Source organism: Salmo salar, chromosome ssa07 (assembly GCF_905237065.1).
Source record: "Salmo salar chromosome ssa07, Ssal_v3.1, whole genome shotgun sequence".
Classification (NCBI taxonomy): Eukaryota; Metazoa; Chordata; class Actinopteri; order Salmoniformes; family Salmonidae; genus Salmo; species Salmo salar.
In genome coordinates this window covers 18,029,574-18,047,776 of record NC_059448.1, presented here as the reverse complement: position 1 = coordinate 18,047,776, position 18,203 = coordinate 18,029,574, and the positions used below count along the sequence as shown (strand labels likewise).

General features: G+C 42.7%; 1 protein-coding gene across 4 annotated transcripts in view; it reads right to left on the bottom strand.

Moving 5' to 3' along the window:
• Positions 1–18,203, bottom strand: part of LOC106608614 (Kv channel-interacting protein 4) — a 266,063-nt gene that overhangs the window by 24,746 nt on the left and 223,114 nt on the right. For 3 of the 4 annotated variants that reach the window (XM_014206655.2, XM_014206652.2, XM_014206653.2), the window contains exon 2: positions 3,875–3,999. In XM_014206655.2, the coding sequence (XP_014062130.1) occupies positions 3,875–3,999 (125 nt within the window). Of the gene's footprint in view, positions 1–3,874; positions 4,000–11,300; positions 11,434–18,203 lie in introns of those variants that run through there. The other variant, XM_045721635.1, reaches the window with a different exon arrangement.

Genomic DNA, 18,203 nt, shown 5'->3' with positions numbered 1-18,203 from the left:
TCTCGAGTGAGGTACACTACATGGCCAAAAGTATGTGGACACGTGCTCATCGAACATCTCATTCCAAACTCATGGGCATTAATATGGAGTTGGTCACCCCTTTGGTGCTATAACAGTGTCCACTCTTCTGGGAAGGCTTTCCACTAGATGTTGGAACGTTGCTACGGGGACTTGCTTCCATTTAGCCACAAAAGCATTAGTGAGGTCAGGCACTGATGTTGCGCGATTAGGCCTGGCTCGCAATCGGACTTCCAATTCATCCCAAAGGTGTTTGATGGGGTCGAGGTCAGGGCTCAGTGCAGGCCAGTCAAATTCTTCCACACCAATCTCAGCAAACCATTTCTGGATGGACCTCGCTTTGTGCATGGGGGAATTGTCATGCTGAAACAGGAAACGGCTTTCCCCAAACTAGAATGTCATTGTAGGCTGTAGCATTAAGATTTTCCATCACTGGAACTAAGGGTCCTAGCCAGAACCATGAAAAACAGCCCCAGAACATTATTCCTCCTCCACCAAACTTTACAGTTGGCACTATGCATTCGAGCAGGTAGCGTTCTCCTGGCAACCGCCAAACCCAGTTTTGTCCGTCGGACTGTCAGATGGTGAAGCGTGATTCATCACTCTAGAGAACGCGTTTCCACTGCTCCAGTGTCCAATGGTGGTGAGCCAACACTCTGGATAACATAAAAACAGCTCTGCTAGGGCAAGTAAAATGGTCAGAGTGAGCTGTTCTCTCATCTGTGTCTGGAAGTAGCTAGCAAGCTAGCCAACGTTAGCCAGTTAGCTTGGGTGCTTGACTACTGTTGTTAGGTCAGAATGCTCGGATCAACCGTACTCCTCAGCCAGAGCGTCCAGTGTGCTCTAAGAACACTCCGAGAGTAAAATGCTTTGAATTTCCGAACGGACAATCTGACAACGTTGTGAGTTTACGAACGCCCAGAGCACACTCTGGCACTCCAGATGACATTTATGAACATACCCATAGTATAAACCAGCCTTTAGTCTTGAAATCTTTGGTTGCTTAGTACATGGCCTCACGTGAATCCTTAAAGAGATGGGTGGGGCTAAAGCTTAAGAGGTTGTGAACGATGCTGAATGGTTGTAGACAAAGAAGAGCTCTCCAGTAGGTGTACCAAAACATTCCAAGGGCCATGTCTCAAAAGTGAGGTTACAAGTTTATCAACTTTCAAAGCATAATTACTTTCCCATTGTTCCTCAAATACAGTGTATGATATACCATATACCAAGTCTCTACTTTAATAAAATGAAAAAACATTTTTTATCTAAATTTGCAACATAAAACGGAATCGAGCCGATCGGTCACATACAGTTGAAGTCGGAAGTTTACATACACCTTTGCCAAATACATTTAAACTCACCTTTTCACAATTCCTGACATTTAATCCTAGTAAAAATTCCCTGTTTTAGGTCAGTGTCGTGTCTTTGTCATCATTAAACTGAAGACTGTTAGTTTATCAAATCAATTCTCTGTAATTATTATTACGTGATTATTCTAATCATGTAAATGTAATTAACTAGGAAGTCGGGGCACCAAGGAAAATATTCAGATTACAAAGTTATAATTTTCCTAATACAACTTTTCAGGTATTTTAATATCTGATCAATTAGTCTTCTAATTAATGAATTATTCTTTACCTCACATTAGTCTCATTCCAAACGTCGTATAAATTGTTGGCTATCTGCACGAACCCAGTCTTCACTATGAATCATCCATACATCAATTGTCTCAATCATTTATTTATTAACTAACTAAATAATCACAGAAATGCACACACAAACAAAGTAGATATGGTTACAAGGAAATGATAGGGGATGTGCCCTAGTGGGCTAAACCGCTATCGCGGCTTGGTAGACAAAGGGACTGAGAAGGGCGCGAAAGATAAAATACACTACAAAGTTGATAATTATAACAACTGAAATGCTAATCCTTTGCACATGAACGCTCACTCATTCGGGAATAATTGCAATCAATAAATATATTTACGCTCAGTATGTCACGTGATCTCTGTTGGAATCGTCCTTCTTTCTAGTTGGAAGGTCATCCGCCCGTCTTTCGTGGTTAGAATGGACACTTCAGAGTCCCATTCAGAAATATGGTTATAGAATAGATGTTTCGGCGGTTGTCGGCCTTCACATTCAATGGTATGGAATTCCTAGCTGCAGACCAGTAATTAGTATCAAAATTTGCTCTTATTCTGTCCGTATCGATAGTCTCAGAGTTTCAACAACCATTACAACATTAGCTTATACTCAGGTTTATGGTCTCGACTCAAACCTTAGCCCTCTCAGTTATCGAGGTAAGCTGGTCTGAAGGGAATTCCTCCCGGTGGGTGTTATATTCGTAACAGTAGATAGGGGCTATCCCATGACGCCAGATCAATGTCTGTGCTCATGGGGCGGGCCAAGAATTTAGTTAAACTCCAAAGGGAATTGGAATTTCCTTCATTAAACAGTTTAAAATCACATTACATAATTTCACAAATAGATTAATCTTTACTCATTCATTTTATACAACAATTAGATGCAAGCCTCACAACTGAGACTATTGTATAAACAGAGTTATGGTAATGTGGCTGTATTGTCTTTCCTGAGGTCACCAAATTGTACAAAATGGCTACTTCACTGACCATTTATACCTTCTCTAGAACATGGATATTGTTCAGTTCTCAAGTTCTGTGATGTGGAAGGAGTTCCTTTGTTCTCTCTATGAAAACTCACTCTCTCTTATACTCTGGCCATGAGGAGAGAACTCCTCTAGGAATTTATGACCTGCATAACAGAGCCTGTTGGTAGGGGGAAGACAGAGAGGTGGTGAGAGAGAGAGGGGGATGGTGCAGAGAGAGGGGTATGGTACTCGCTATCCACAAAGAGGGCAACGTCATGACATCAGTTAGGATCACCACTTTATTTCAAGAATGTGAAATGTCAGAATAATAGTAGAGAGAATGATTTATTTCAGCTTTTATTTCTTTCATCACATTACCAGTGGGTCAGAAGTTTACATACTCAATTAGTATTTGGTAGCATTGTTTTTAAAATTGTTTAACTTGGGTCAAACGTATCGGGTAGCCTTCCACAAGCTTCCCACAATAAGTTGGGTGGATTTTGGCCCATTCCTGCTGACAGAGCTGGTGTAACTGTCAGGTTTGAAGGCCTCCTTGATCGCACACGCTTTTTCAGTTCTGCCCACAAATGTTCGATAGGATTGAGGTTAGAGCTTTGTGATGGCCACTCCAATACCTTGACTTTGTTGTCCTTAAGCCATTTTGCCACAACTTTGGAAGCATGCTTGGGATTATTGTCCATAAGGATACCCATTTGCGACCAAGCTTTAACTTCCTAACTGATGTCTTGCGATGTTGCTTCAATATATCCACATAATTTTCCATCTTCATGGTGCCATCTATTTTGTGAAGTGCACCAGTGCCTCCTGCAGCAAAGCACTTCTGACCCACTGGAATTGTGATACAGTGAATTATAAGTGAAATAATCTGTCTGTAAACAATTGTTGGAAAAATTACTTGTGTCATGCACAAAGTTGCGAAAACTATAGTTTGTTAACAAGACATTTGTGGAGTGGTTGAAAAAACGAGTTTTAATGACTCCAACCTAAGTCTATGTAAACTTCCAAATTCAACTGTGTGTACAATGTGGACCCAGAGGATAACACTCAAAATTATTAATTAAAACACTTGTTTCCAAAGTGGTCCTCAATGGTAAGAACGGTCTAAGAATGGAAACACGAGTCTGACTACATGTATATTTGGAGGAGGACATTTACGGAGAGACAGAAAAGAGAATGCATGTTCTCATTATTGGCATTTTGGATGCGTGGTTAAACTGGCCCACTTACGTTCTTGAAGCCTCGGTAGAGGATCTGCAGCTCCTTGCGGTTGAAGCGGGTCAGGGCCTCCAGTTGCTCCAGGCCCTCGGGGCGATGGCGGACGGCTGAAAGCTCCAACTCATCCTCCACGCTGTCTGGAGAGGAGGAAGAAGGAGTGAGACATTCAGAAGCTGAAGACAACTGGCTACATTTCACCCATAAGAGAAAGGATTGTGTGCTGTCCTTACAAACTCAGCAAAAAAAGAAACATCCCTTTTTCAGGACCCTGTCCTTCAAAGATATTTCGTAAAAATCCAAATAACTTCACAGATCTTCATTGTAAAGGGTTTAAACAGTGTTTCCCATGCTTGTTCAATGAACCATAAACAATTAATGAACATGCACCTGTGGAATGGTCGTTAAGACAACTAACAGCTTACAGACTGTAGGCAATTAAGGTCACAGTTATGAAAACTTAGGACACTAAAGAGGCCTTTCTACTGACTCTGAAAAACACACACAAAAAACGATGCCCAGGGTCCCTGCTCATCTGCGTGAATGTGCCTTAGGCATGCTGCAAGGAGGCATGAGGAATCCAGATGTGGCCAGGACAATAAATTGCAATGTCCGTACTGTGAGACGCCTAAGACAGTGCTACAGGACGGACAGCTGAGAGTCCTCGCAGTGGCAGACCACGTGTAACAACACCTGCACAGGATCAGTACATCCGAACATCACAACTGTGGGACAGGTACAGGATGGCAACAACAACTGCCCGAGTTACACCAGGAATGCACAATTTCTCCATCAGTGCTCAGACTGTCCACAATAGGCTGAGAGAGGCTGGACTGAGGGCTTGTAGGCCTGTTGTAAGGCAGGTCCTCACCAGACATCACATACAACAACGTCGACTATGGGCACAAACCCACCATCGCTGGACCAGACAGGACTGGCAAAAGGTGCTCTTTACTGACGAGTCCCAGTTTTGGCTCACCAGGGGTGATGGTCGGATTCACATTTATCGTCGAAGGAATGAGTGTTACACCAAGGCCTGTACTCTGGAGCGGGATCGATTTGGACGTGGAGGGTCCGCATGGTCTGGGGCGGAGTGTCACAGCATCATCGGACTGAGCTTGTTGTCACTGCAGGCAATCTCAACGCTGTGCTTTTCAGGGAAGACATCCTCCTCCCTCATGTGGTACCCTTCCTGCATCCTGCCATGACCCTCCAGCATGACAATGCCACCAGCCATACTGCTCGTTCTGTGCATGATTTCCTGCAAGACAGGAATGTCAGTGTTCTGCCATGGCCAGCGAAGAGCCCAGATCTCAATCCCATTGAGCACGTCTGGGACATATTTGATCAGAGGGTGAGGGCTAGGGCCATTCCCCCCAGAAATGTCCGGGAACTTGCAGGTGCCTTGGTGGAAGAGTGGGATAACATCTCACAGCAAGAACTGGCAAATCTGGTGCAGTCCATGACGAGGAGATGCACTGCAGTACTTAATGCAGCTGGTGGCCATACCAGATACTGACTGTTACTTTTGATTTTTACCCCCCTTTGTTCAGGGACACATTATTCCATTTCTGTTAGTCACATGTCTGTGGAACTTGTTCAGTTTATGTCTCAGTTGTTGAGTTTATTTCAGTCAGTTGTGCCACAAAGATCACACAACCCTGAATCACCCTCTAAGCACAGAGATTAGAAGTGTGTAGTTTATACTACCCATGTTAATCAAATAATTTAGAAGAAACACTAGTTCTCTATCTATTAAACCATCGTTTTTTATAGCAGCAGCTGGGTTAATGGGACTACGATTTAAGTGTCAAACAGGTCTTATAAAGATGCTAAATCTGGATCCTTAAGTACTGTGGTTATTATCCAGCCACAGTTACGCAGGGCACGTGTCCAGCAGCCCCCGAACTCCAGGGGGCCCCCAACCAATTTTTTACATGATTTTTATTTTGAGGGGTTGTGGGCCCCCCAGATAGCATATGATAGCAAAATGTTTATAATTGCAGGAAATGTGCTGTAAAACTGTAAGATTCTCACTCAGCCTCATGGCAAAATGTGTAGAATAACAGGAAATTTGCTTTAAATCTGCAAAATATTCTCATAGCCAAAACGTGTAGAATAGAAATGTTTTCAACAAAAATGCAGGAAGTTAGCCATTTACCTAAAACAAAATCTGTTTTCATAAAGGAGGTCGGTGCCCGGGGCCCCAAATGCAGTAGTCCGGTTCTGTGGGGAAAGCATACCATGTAGTCCCCACTTAAATGCAGTGGCTTTAATGTGACTTCTGAACCAACAATCCACCATAGTCAGCCAAAGGAGACTTTAGCCAAAATTAAATGTTGTAGTATTACAGCACAGGAGCAAATACACACATTTGTATCACCCCTGTTGCTAATGAAATCCAATTAATATGCTATTCACGCAAAGGACACTAATGGTTTAAAGGCCTACAGACAATTGAATTTCAGCCCTACAGTATCAGTCTCAGGAGAGTAAGAATATAGGCTAGTAGCATGCCGTCATTGTCAGTTTAGCCATACCCACTTGATGATCAGTACAATTGGACATTATTTGACATTAGCCTTAAGGGTGAGCTTCAAGCACACTTCAAAAGCCAACCAATCAAGGAACGTCTTTTCTTTTCACATCCTCCCCTTGTTTGTTTGAGTTTATTTTATTTTTACAGGGACAGTGCACATTAATCAACGTTTCAGTAAAAGTGCCGGTTTTAGCCAGCCGGCTAATTTTCAACTGCAGTCCCTGGGCAGGTTATTAAAAACAATTACAATATAGACAATCATTGAACAGTGAGCACACGCAGAGTAACATAGGACAAGCAAGACATAGCATACAGACAGAGCAACATAGGACAAGCAAGATGTAGCATACAGACAGAGCAACATAGAACAAAAAGCAACAAGACAAAATCCATAAAAACAACAAAGTGTTTCCACACCTCACAAGCTACAGACAACAGACAACATGGAAAGCGGCAATACACAGCTAGGGATTATGTTCACAAGTCTGATTGACCTTTAGCCATGTCTTCATGCATTTTGTGAAAGTGTGATATGTGGTGCAGTTATGTGTGTCTGATGGCAGTGTATTCCAGACATGGGAAGCTCTCACAGAGAAAGCAGATTTACTAAAGGTGCTTTTCCTTAAGGGAACTATACAGTCACCTCTCATGGCAGACCTTGTGGATCTGCTGCCATATGTTTGGGTTTTCTGTTTTACAAAAATACTGAGTGGAGGGGGAGCTAGGCCATTTAGGATCTTGAATACAAGACATGCGTCGGTGTATTGCACAAGATTTTCCCAACTCAGGAGCTCATGCTTTCTGAGGATGTAACAGTGATGATGGCTATTGGGCTTTCTATCGAGCACTTTGAGAGCCTGTTTGTAGACAGACTGAATAGGTTTTAATGTTGTATAGCAAGCTTGGGTCCAACTAGTCAAGCAGTATGTTAAGTGGGGGAGTATCATCGATTTGAAATACAGTTTTGCTACCTCTGTGGTCAAACAATTTCGTATAAATCGGAAATTAGCTAGGTTGAATTTGGTTATTTGAATTACCTTTTTCACATGCTTTTTAAAGAGAGGTTGGAATCAAGTATGATTCCAAGGTACTTAAAATCAGATACCACCTGGAGCTTCTCCCTTGACACATAGACATCTGGCTCAGTAGCATCTGTTGCCCTCTTTGTGAAGAACATGCAAACTGTTTTTTTCACATTGAGATGCAAACACGAGTCACTGAGCCACTTTGTAACCTGGACCATTACAGTAGTGAGTTCTTGTGCAGCTTGTTGTTTGCTCTTTGCATGCACATATATCACTGTATCATCTGCATACATTTGAACTTCAGACCCAGTGCAGACGGAAGGCAGATCATTAATGTACAGGCTGAACAGGAGGGGCCCCAGTATTGACCCTTGGGGCACGCCCACATCATAGCTAAGAGTGGGCGACAGCTCATTGCTCACTCTGACACACTGAGTTCTGCGTTCAAGGCATGATTTCATCCATCTCAAGGCATCGGGGGAAAAGTTGAACTTGGACAATTTTGTGATGAGAATCTCATGGTTAACAGTATCAAAAGCCTTCATTAGGTCCAGAAACACAGCCCCAACAACGCCCCCTTTGTCCATCTTGGACTTCACATTTTCCAGAAGAAAGCAGTTGGCCGTTTCTGTGGAGTGTTTCGCTCTGAAGCCAAACTGCATGGAGTGTAATGTGAAGGGGCTGTTGTTGAGGTGGGAAATCAGTTGTTCTGCTACACACTTTTCAACAACCTTCGACACTACAGGTAGTATACTAATGGGCCTGTAGTTACTCACATCAGCAGGGTCGCCCGATTTAAAGATGGCCGTTATTATGGCTGACTTCCATACCCTTGGAAACACCCCCAGACCAATAGATGAGTTGGTGACCTTAGTAATGGGGCCAATGAGTGACTCTTTGTAGTTTTTAAGAAAGGTAGAGTCCAGCCCAAACACATCTTTGGATTTAGAGTTCTTTAGTGAGCTAATCACCTTGTTCACCTTTGACTCAGAAACCTCCCTTATGATGAAGACAGGTTGAGCGTCATTCACTAGCACTGAGCCCAATAAACCAGTGGAGGGGTTCTGTGTCAGTACCTTGACAGAGTCAATAAAGTAGGAATTGAAGGCTATTGCTATTTCAACTGCATCCTGTGTTAGATTGTTATTCACCATGATTTCTAGTCTTTTTGCGGTGTTACTATGGTCTTTCCCTGTTAACTTTTTTAGATTCTCCCAGATCAATTTAGAACTTCCCTTTGCCTCACCAATTATGTTAATAAAAAAGTTTGCCTTGGCCTGTCTGATTTCTTTCATCACCTTATTTCTCAACATGGTAAACCTACGTCTGTCATGCTCTAATTTGGATTTTAGGGCTGTTTTTAGAGCATAATCTCGTTCTTTCATCAATTTCCAAATTTCTCCATTTAGCCAAGGAAGAGTGCTCTTTTGGCCAGGTTTGGATTTGATTTTCTTTAGGAAACCATTTATTGTAGCCTGGATTGTGGATAGAAAAACCTCACTATCAGCTTCCACGTCTGTATAGGACAAGAGATCATTCCAGTTAATTCCATTAATTGCTTTTTCAAAATAGTTTAATTCACTCTTAGGTATTCTTAGTTGATCCGGCTTTCTAACAGTAGAGAGCTTAAACCTGCTCTTAGACAACTTTCTGGCTATAAGTGTCAAATTATGATCAGATAGCCCAGTAACCATATTGAATGATTTAGTCACTCTCTCTGGTTTACTACTGAACACCAAATCAATCTGTGTTTTAGAGCAACAAGTCACCCTGGTTGGCCCTTTAACGAGCTGTGTAAGGTCAAAGGTATTAGTGATCCGTTTGAGGGTTTTCCTACAAGACTTGTCTTCATAATTAATATTAAAATCTCCCATTAAGATGACCTCCTTCCCAAAATCACATTCCCTAAGCATGTTATTAAACTGATCAAAAAACACACTTTTGGTGGAAGGTGGTCTATACATTCCAATAAGGGTAAAGGACATTTGGGGAGACAGTGTAACGTTCAGGCCAATACATTCTAGTTCATTATCACATGACCACTCAATTTGTTTACATCGGATATGTTCTTTAATGTAAATCATCAGACCCCCTCCTCTTCCTTCAATCCTGTCTCTCCTGAAAACATTGTAGCCAGGCACAATCAAAGCAGCACATGGAGAGTTTGTATGGAGCCATGTCTCTGAGAGGCAGAGGAAGTCAAGGTTGGAGTCTGTGAGTAGATGTTGAATTTGATCACTTTTTGGAATGGCACTACGAATGTTCAAGTGCCCTCCTAGTAGTCCCTTGGGCTTAGCCCGTGGGTCCCAGATGACTCGAGAGTGATTGTCCCTTCATTAGAAAACCTTACATGACAAAACAGAGCAAAACCCCACAAAACGGTTGCCGGTGTCCCGATCTCTCCTACGAAATATCACGGCAGCGAGGTAATTAGTGTTAGAGACCTAAGAACACAGCCCCTCTGGCAAAGAGCCTCCTCAAGATGAGGGCTGCTGAACCCTGAGAAACACTTTAATGGGCCTGTAATGATGACACCCGCCGTCTCGGCCCTGTCACCGCTAGCGGTTGTCCTCGGAGCTAAGCGCTTGACTCGTCTCGCTTGCACACACACACACCACACACACACACACACACACACACACACACACACACACACACACACACACACACCTGAGATATAACAGCATCTCGCCATCCCTCATTAGCCTAAAAGACCACGTCTCCTCTCAGTCCTTGATTAACCTGCCGCAATGGAGCTGGGCCCCAACAGGGTGGGTGTGTGTCTACAAGCATGGGATGGGTAAGTGAAGACACATCATTTGTTTCGGAGTCTGAGAGTTTCCCTACGATGCTGGTGAAAATCCTATGCTCACTCTCCAAAAGAATACAATATCTAGTGGTCCTATTCATAAAGCTAATGTAAACATGCTCACCCTTCTCGTGATGCTGAATCAATTACTGCCGTCACACACACTGTCAAGTCAATGTCCTGTCCACTGAGTGTGTTGGTGCTCCACAAAGTGAGGTAAGACACCGCGTGACAGGTGATTGATTCATCAAAAGAGTGCAATGGAGTCGGCCTCTGCATGTCGCTGGATAAATGATTAAAGAAAGTTCTATCCAAAGGCATTATTTGCAATGGCTTATATTTATTCATTTTTGTTTTGTTTTTCCTCAAACTTTTACTTTTGTACACACACAGGGACCGTCACATCAACCAGACAACCCAGATGAATGATTCACCAGTTTCTACTGACTCATAGTTATGACATCATCATAGAGTTTCAATTACTGTTTATCCAATGGACAATAAAGTCCCCCCCCCCAGGTATATAGCAAACAGGTAGCATCAGACCTAACCCAGTGCATTGACATCTTCCATATTGACATTTGCATGTCTTTTGCCATGCACCTTCTCTTCACTCTTTGAAGTTTGAATATTATTCGAAAAGGGAGGGATTAGACATTTTTGTAGAAGGTAAAGTAAGGATTATGTCTCTTCAAAAATGTTTCCTTGCAATTGGTGCCAGTGGCCAGCCACAGAAGACGAGGGCATCAGTGAGCAGACAGAGAAGCAATGTTTCTGTCAAAAACCACACTGACTGTACTACAGTACAGGGCTGGGGTCAATTCGAATTGAAGGCAGTCAATTCAGGAAGTGATTTGAATTAAAACATTTAAAATAATAAAACATTTTGAAATAAATAACTTGTACTTTACAGTTTATTGAGAATGTATTGAAAGTATACACCTTTTTTTCAATTATTGAATTGGAATTTCAGTTTACACCCTGAATAGACTGAATTGACCCCAGAGAGAAGGGAGGAAGGATAGCAGTTAGGGGGAAAGAGAGATAAAGAGAGTGTGAAAGACTTGCTTTGGCTACTGGTAGATGACTTTTTGGCAGAGGAGCAAGGAAAGAGCTTCATGAGCCGAGCTCTGACGCCGCGCCTGTGGTCGTTCTGGGGGCAGACGTAACCTAGGAGATACAGCATGGTGAGTGTCACAGTTACCAGGGCAACTGGTGGCTGCAATGCATGCTGGGAGACAAAGTGAATGGGGAAGGGAGATATTGGAGTGCAAGCAGTGGAGATCAGTTACTGTCACAAAGAACTCTCAGGACAACAACACTGGAGTGCATTTACCTGCAATGTGAAAACATTCAGATTCAACACTCATGTATTATGAAATTAAATCTCAGATCTGGGCACAAATTATCATCAAAGTGGACGCATCTCATGTCAGCCATTATGACCAAGCCTAGGCAGCTTGGTCATAATATTGTTGTTTGAAATTGGCTTTCAAATGTAAAAGACATTGCAATGCAAAAACGATTCACTTCAGTATGGCAGCCAATGCTGATACATACAGTACCTACATCCGAGATGCAACTCTCAGCAGTAATCCATCCAACTGACAGTGTAAGGCCTGCTCCATGAACCCAGTCATTATATTACATAACTTATTAATATACTGTAATATCGTGGCACTGGGTCATCACCGTAAGAGGGGCTTTCAATATGATCTGGAGCATGTGACCTTAGGTCAGACAGCAATCCAGTACCTCATCATCTATCAAACTCATTTCACACACAGTCAAGCGTATTGTTTTACAAACTCCCAGGGGTCCATGTTGTGCCTGCAATGTGTGAGCAATATTATACATGACTGCAACAGCATTGTGTGTCAACACAATATCTATCTCAAGAGGATAAAATGCTCAACCTTTATGATCGCTATAGCGTGTAATACATTTTGTAGAAAAAAAATAATATTTAAATAACACGTTTAGGGGACATCTCCTACAAGCGCTAAAGTTGTTTCTACCTTCTTGCCAGAGGCAGTGAAAAAATAAATTAAGGCTAGCGTGGGCGTAAAAAAAGCTCACGAATGGGGTGTCGTTCATCACTCACTCGTAATTACAAGACGGCTTTGATGTCTGGTATAAAGAATAAAGACAGTGACAGAATGCGCTGCGTGTTTGTGAGGAAGGCACAGTGAGGAGTCCAGACACACTGACAGCCACTAGATGGGAACTCTATAAAGTGGAGAAAGAGGCTTCACTTTACTTGGGACTTGTTCAGTGGCTGGCTACATTTAGCAGATATTATATTTCTACGTAGAGCTGACTACGGTCTAACACAGCAGAATAGGCGATGGAAGCCAACATGATGACATACAATGTAGAAAATATACATATAGATTCTCTGACAAATGACATGAATCTAGTTTCTTCTTCGAGACAATATCCATCCAGGCCAATAACCAATGTGTGAGACACAATATCCTCCTCCTCTAGCATGATGTCAGGACAATCTTCTGGACCATCAGGTCAGATGTCTTGCTGTTGTCATCCATTCTTGTTGCCACACTGACACACCCTGCTGCTGAGTGGCAAGGAGATCGGTATGTGTCCTCGCAAAATACAAAAAGCTTTGGAGAGCAGACATACGTGGAATCATTAAGCTAGTGCAGTGACACTAGCCTTTAGTAGCTCCACGAAGAGCTGAAGGGAATAGCCCAAGTCAAGTAAGTCATGTGACAACTCTGGCCAGTATTGAAATTGAAAGACAATATTTGTCTGAAGTTAATGCCCAACTTATACAAATCCATACTTGCATGTTTTGTTATTTTCTGGAGCTGCGCGGTATGCTGCTTAGGGCCCGGCTTGAGAAATGGCAGACAGCACTGTTATTCTAAGTGGAATTAATGTAGGCCCTGAGTGACACGGCCCTTAATGCAGCCAGTGTTTCTGGATGAATACTTGCCCTTTGTTTCATAATGGACTAAATGGATGTGATATGTCATAATGTAGGAGACAGCTTCGACTGAGCTAGCAGGCGTCACAGGGACTGCTTCCTTACCACAGCTCCTGCTCCAGTGAATTGTCGTGCCAAGATTGTAGTGCGACATATCAATCATAAGCAAAGGTCCAGTGTTGTTGTCCTGACCAAAGCATTGTGGGAATATGGACAAACTGGGGACCCACCATTTTTGAAATCACAACACAGCATAAAATCACAACATGCACACTGCTGTCATGTCATACTTTTGCCTTCTGCAAAGAAGGGAACACAACTGTGGCACAGCTAGTTCCCAAAAAAGGTTGCCCTATTCCTAAGGGACCACATGTGTTGCTGACTTTTTTCAGTACACATAGTACGTTATTTTGCTGACACAAAGGTCCCTCATCTGGCTTACCTTGTAAAGTAGCAGCAGTTTATTCTTGCAGCTCATTTCTTACATGGTAAGCAGACGTTGGCCGTGTTCCAAATCTGTCTTGCCTACTAATAATTACTAAAACGACTTACTGTGTACTAGTCATACTACACTGAACAAAAGTATAAATGCAACATGTAAAGTGTTGGTCCCATGTTTCATGAGCTGAAATAAAAGATCCCAGCATGTTTCAATATGCACAAAAATATAATTTCTCTAAAATGTTTGGCACAAATTTGTTTACATCCCTGTTAGTGAGCATTTGTCCTTTACATAATCCATCCAACTGACAAGAGTGGCATATCAAGAAGCTGATTAAACAGCATGACCATTACAAAGGTTGTGCTGGGGACAATAAAAGGCCACTCTAAAATGTGCAGTTTTATCACATAACACAATGCCACAGATGTCTCAAGTTTAAAGGAGCATGCCATAGGTAGGGATGTCAACTTGAGGTGTTGCCAGAGAATTGAATGTTAATTCCTCTACCATAAGCCACCTTCAACGCCGTTATAGAGAATTTGACATTATGTCCAAGCGGCCTCACAACCGCAGACCACGTGTATGGAGTCATGTGGGTGAGCAGTTTACTGATGTCAACAATATGAACAGTGCCCCATGGTGGCGGTGGGGTTATGGTATGAGCATGCATAAGCTACGGACAACGAACACAATTTCATTTTATCGATGGCAATTTGAATGCATTGAGATACCGTGATGAGATCTTGAGGCCCATTGTTGTGCCATTCATCCGCCACCATCACCTCATGTTTCAGCATGATAAGGCACAACCCCATGTCGCAAGGATCTGTACACAATTCCTGGAAAGTTAAAATGTCCCTGTTCTTCCATGGCCTGCATACTCACCAGAGATGTGTTGCGCTGCATGAGGCAAATGGTGGTCACACCAGATACTGACTGGTTTTCTGATCTACACCCTTACTTTTTTAAAATGTATTTTTGACCAACAGATGCATATCTGTATTCCCAGTCATGTGAAATCCATAGATTAGGGCCTAATTTATTTATTTCAATTGACTGTTTTCCTTATATGAACTGTAACTAAGTAAAATCGTTGAAATTATTGCGTTTATATTTTTGTTCAGTATATTTAGAATGTACTGTTTAGTAAAAAAGTATGCAGTAAGCAACAAATATCAGCATACTACTTATCCAAACTGAGAAGGGGTCATCTAATGCGCAATTTCACTTGTTCCGTGCCATTCGTGCATTTTTGTTCTGTATATCAGCTGTTGTCAAACATATGTGGCTGTGAGAAGACCATTCTCTTCCTCAATAGCGTGCAGCAAATTCTACTAGATCAAAAAACAAAATGAGTATGACATCCTGGCATTTATAGCACACATTTTCTAAATTTCACATACTATAAAACATACAAAAAGTCTACTATTTAGAAAGCAAGTATGGGTATTCGGACACAGCCCATGTCTTTTCCTTCAGGTGAGTACTTCCAAAATGAGGTACAGTTTAACAAAATGCATGACAAAGTACAGATCAGGGAACCGTACTGAACCTTTCCACGACAAAGAGTATTCTGGGTGATTGTCCTATTCTCAGAAATTACAATATATCATAAAGAGGAAACAGATTTTCTTTCCAGCCTCTTCAATCTAAACATCCCCTATGTAAAGCTTTGACCTTCTCATGACTTCCATCAAACCTCGTAGGTTAGGTTTCCCTCCACTTACAATGTCCCTTGTTCGAATATCCCCCAATATTCCAATATTACTGGAGCATGGTCTGTAATGGAGCTAAACAGTGCTCTGTTCAGAAAGTTTTTCTCATGCATGTTCAAGGTCTTACTCTGGGATGACTTAGCATCAGATCCCAAATGTTAGGTTCGCTCTGTGGCGTCAGGGAGCCGGGATGAGAAAAACAGGCCAGCACTCAGAGGACCTACAATTCATCATCCGGCAACACACCTGCTAGTGTTACAGGCGATCACACTCCGGTGTCGCATAAGAGCCTTGTCAGAGGTGTGTGGAGCTATAACCGTGCATGGACTGTGGTTTCACCGTAATTAACATAACCCATGTTGACCTGAGGATATCCAGGCCTGGTCTGGTGATAATGCTGTCTGGTCGTTAACCAGAGGAAAGGAAACCCCCTCTCTCGGGTGACGAGAAACCCAGTTGAATAATTGAGGATTCATTAGCAGGTGACCATACTATACTGTACTGTTCACTCCAATGCCATAAGCCACATTCTAAAAAGTCAAATATTATTGCGTTTATGAATGTATCTGTAATGGGAATTTTTATGTTTGTGCTTTTCTTATAACTAATGTCTGTGTTCTATTTATGTACTGTTCTATAAACCAGTTTCTGTGTTCATGCAAGTGGCTGACTGAACGAATCCTCACTATCAATAGCTGCAATTTGGCAGTACGCCCAGAACCTTGTTTTGAGAATGAACAATATCTCAATTTCAAGGTCTCAGCTTTGAGAGAAGAAGCCTCGTGAGGTATTGGTCTGTCACATGTTATGATCCAGTATTGGTCGGTCACACGTAATAAACAAAACGGTAATGATTAAATCATTATGCTAAATCATGCAAATATAACTTGTCTGTGTATAGCCGTATATAAGACAACTACTGGGACTGCCCAAGCAGAGCTCCTGATTGACATGTGTACTATGGTGCATTGAGTTGGTTGGAAGCTCCCCAGCACGCTGACAATAAACAAAGATTCATATTAAGATTGACTTCGAGTGTCCCTGTGTAAGAATTTCCACATGATGTAAAATCTCATTAGGATCCATCATATCTTTTGTGAGCTAGACCAACTGGCCTTCTGGTGTAGACACGTACACTACATGACCAAAAGTATGTGGACACCTGCTCATCGAATATCTTGAATATGTAGTTGGTCCCCCCCTTTACTGTTCTAACAGCCTCCACTCTTCTGGGAAGGCTTTCCACTAGATGTTAGAACATTGCTGTGGGGACTTGCTGCCATTCAGCCACTAGAGCATTAGTGAGGTCGGCACTGATGTTGGGCGATTAGGCCTGGCTCGCAGTTGGCGTTCCAATTCATCCCAAAGGTGTTCGAATGGGGTTCAGGTCAGGGTTCTGTGCAGGCCAGTCAAGTTCTTCCACAAAAAAAAAGGTTTCTGGGTGGACCACAATTTATGCACGGGGCATTGCCATGCTGAAACAGGATAGGGCCTTCCCCAAACTGTTGCCACAAAGTTGGAAGCACAGAATCATCTAGAATGTCATTGTATGCTGTAGCATTAAGATTCCCTTCACTGGAACTAAGGGGCCTAGCCCGAACCTGGCATCTGTCGGACTGCCAGATGGTGAAGTGTGATTCAACACTTCTGAGAACCCGTTTCCACTGCTCCAGAATCCACGTGCGGCGAGCTTTACACCACTCCTGCCGACGCTTGGCATTGCGTATGGTGATCTTAGGCTTGTGTGAGGCTGCTCGGCCATTAAACCCATTTCATGAATCTCCTGACGAACGTAGCTTCCAGGGGCAGTTTGGAACTCGGTAGTGAGTGTTGCAACCGAGGACAGCACTCGGCAGTCCTGTTCTGTCAGCTTGTGTGGCCTACCACTTCGCGGCTGAGCCGTTGCTCCTAGATGCTTCCACTTCACAATAACAGCACTTACAGTTGACCGGGGCAGCTCTAGCAGGGCAGACATTTGACAAACTGACTTGTTGGAACAGTGGCATCCTATGATGGTGACACATAGAAAGTCACTGAGCTCTTCAGTAAGGACATTCTCCTGCCAATGTTTCTATGGAGATTGCATGGCTGTGTGCTCGATTTTATACACCTGTCAGCAACGGGCATGACTGAAAAAGCCAAATTCACAAATTTGAAGGGGTGTCCACATACTTTTGTAAATTTACAGCAGTGTACATGAGGAGAACAGAAATGGACATACAGATGAACAATCTTAATTTGAGCACTTTGCTCTAGCAGGAAAACAATCCTGCAGCAACAGGAATTTGAAAGTGGAAATTACAAACTTCAGAAGCCTTTTTAAACCTCAATAACACTACAAGTGTGAAATTTGCTGCATTGCAGTAAAGTTCTCCTGCAACAGGATGATCAAATTAAGATCCTAACACGATTACAATGGCAGGTCAGTTCTTCATGGTTGCTTGTGCACTAAGAGTGAAACTAAAGTCTGGTCAGCACAAACTATGTGACGTGTCCTCTACTTACGACACACCACTGCCCACTCCAGTTGACACGCTGGACCCTGAGCCAAACTATACACTGATCTTATCTCAACCTGAACCGTTTCCTTATATAGTCATTGGGGCCTGGCAAGACAACATAGGACCGAAGCAAGAGTCTCATGTAAACGGCCGGTAAAGAAACACACTTTGCCATTGTTCACTTCTAACATGCTGACCACACCGCTCGCATAGCGTGCGTTGCAAAATAAATTTAAACATACATGTTTTAGCATTACCAAGCGCTAAAATAGAAGTCAGTTCTATTTGTGACGCTGAACGCGGTGCAAGTCCAGCCTCTCCCATCTCCTCATTGGTTTATAGAAGCAGATACCCACATGCCAT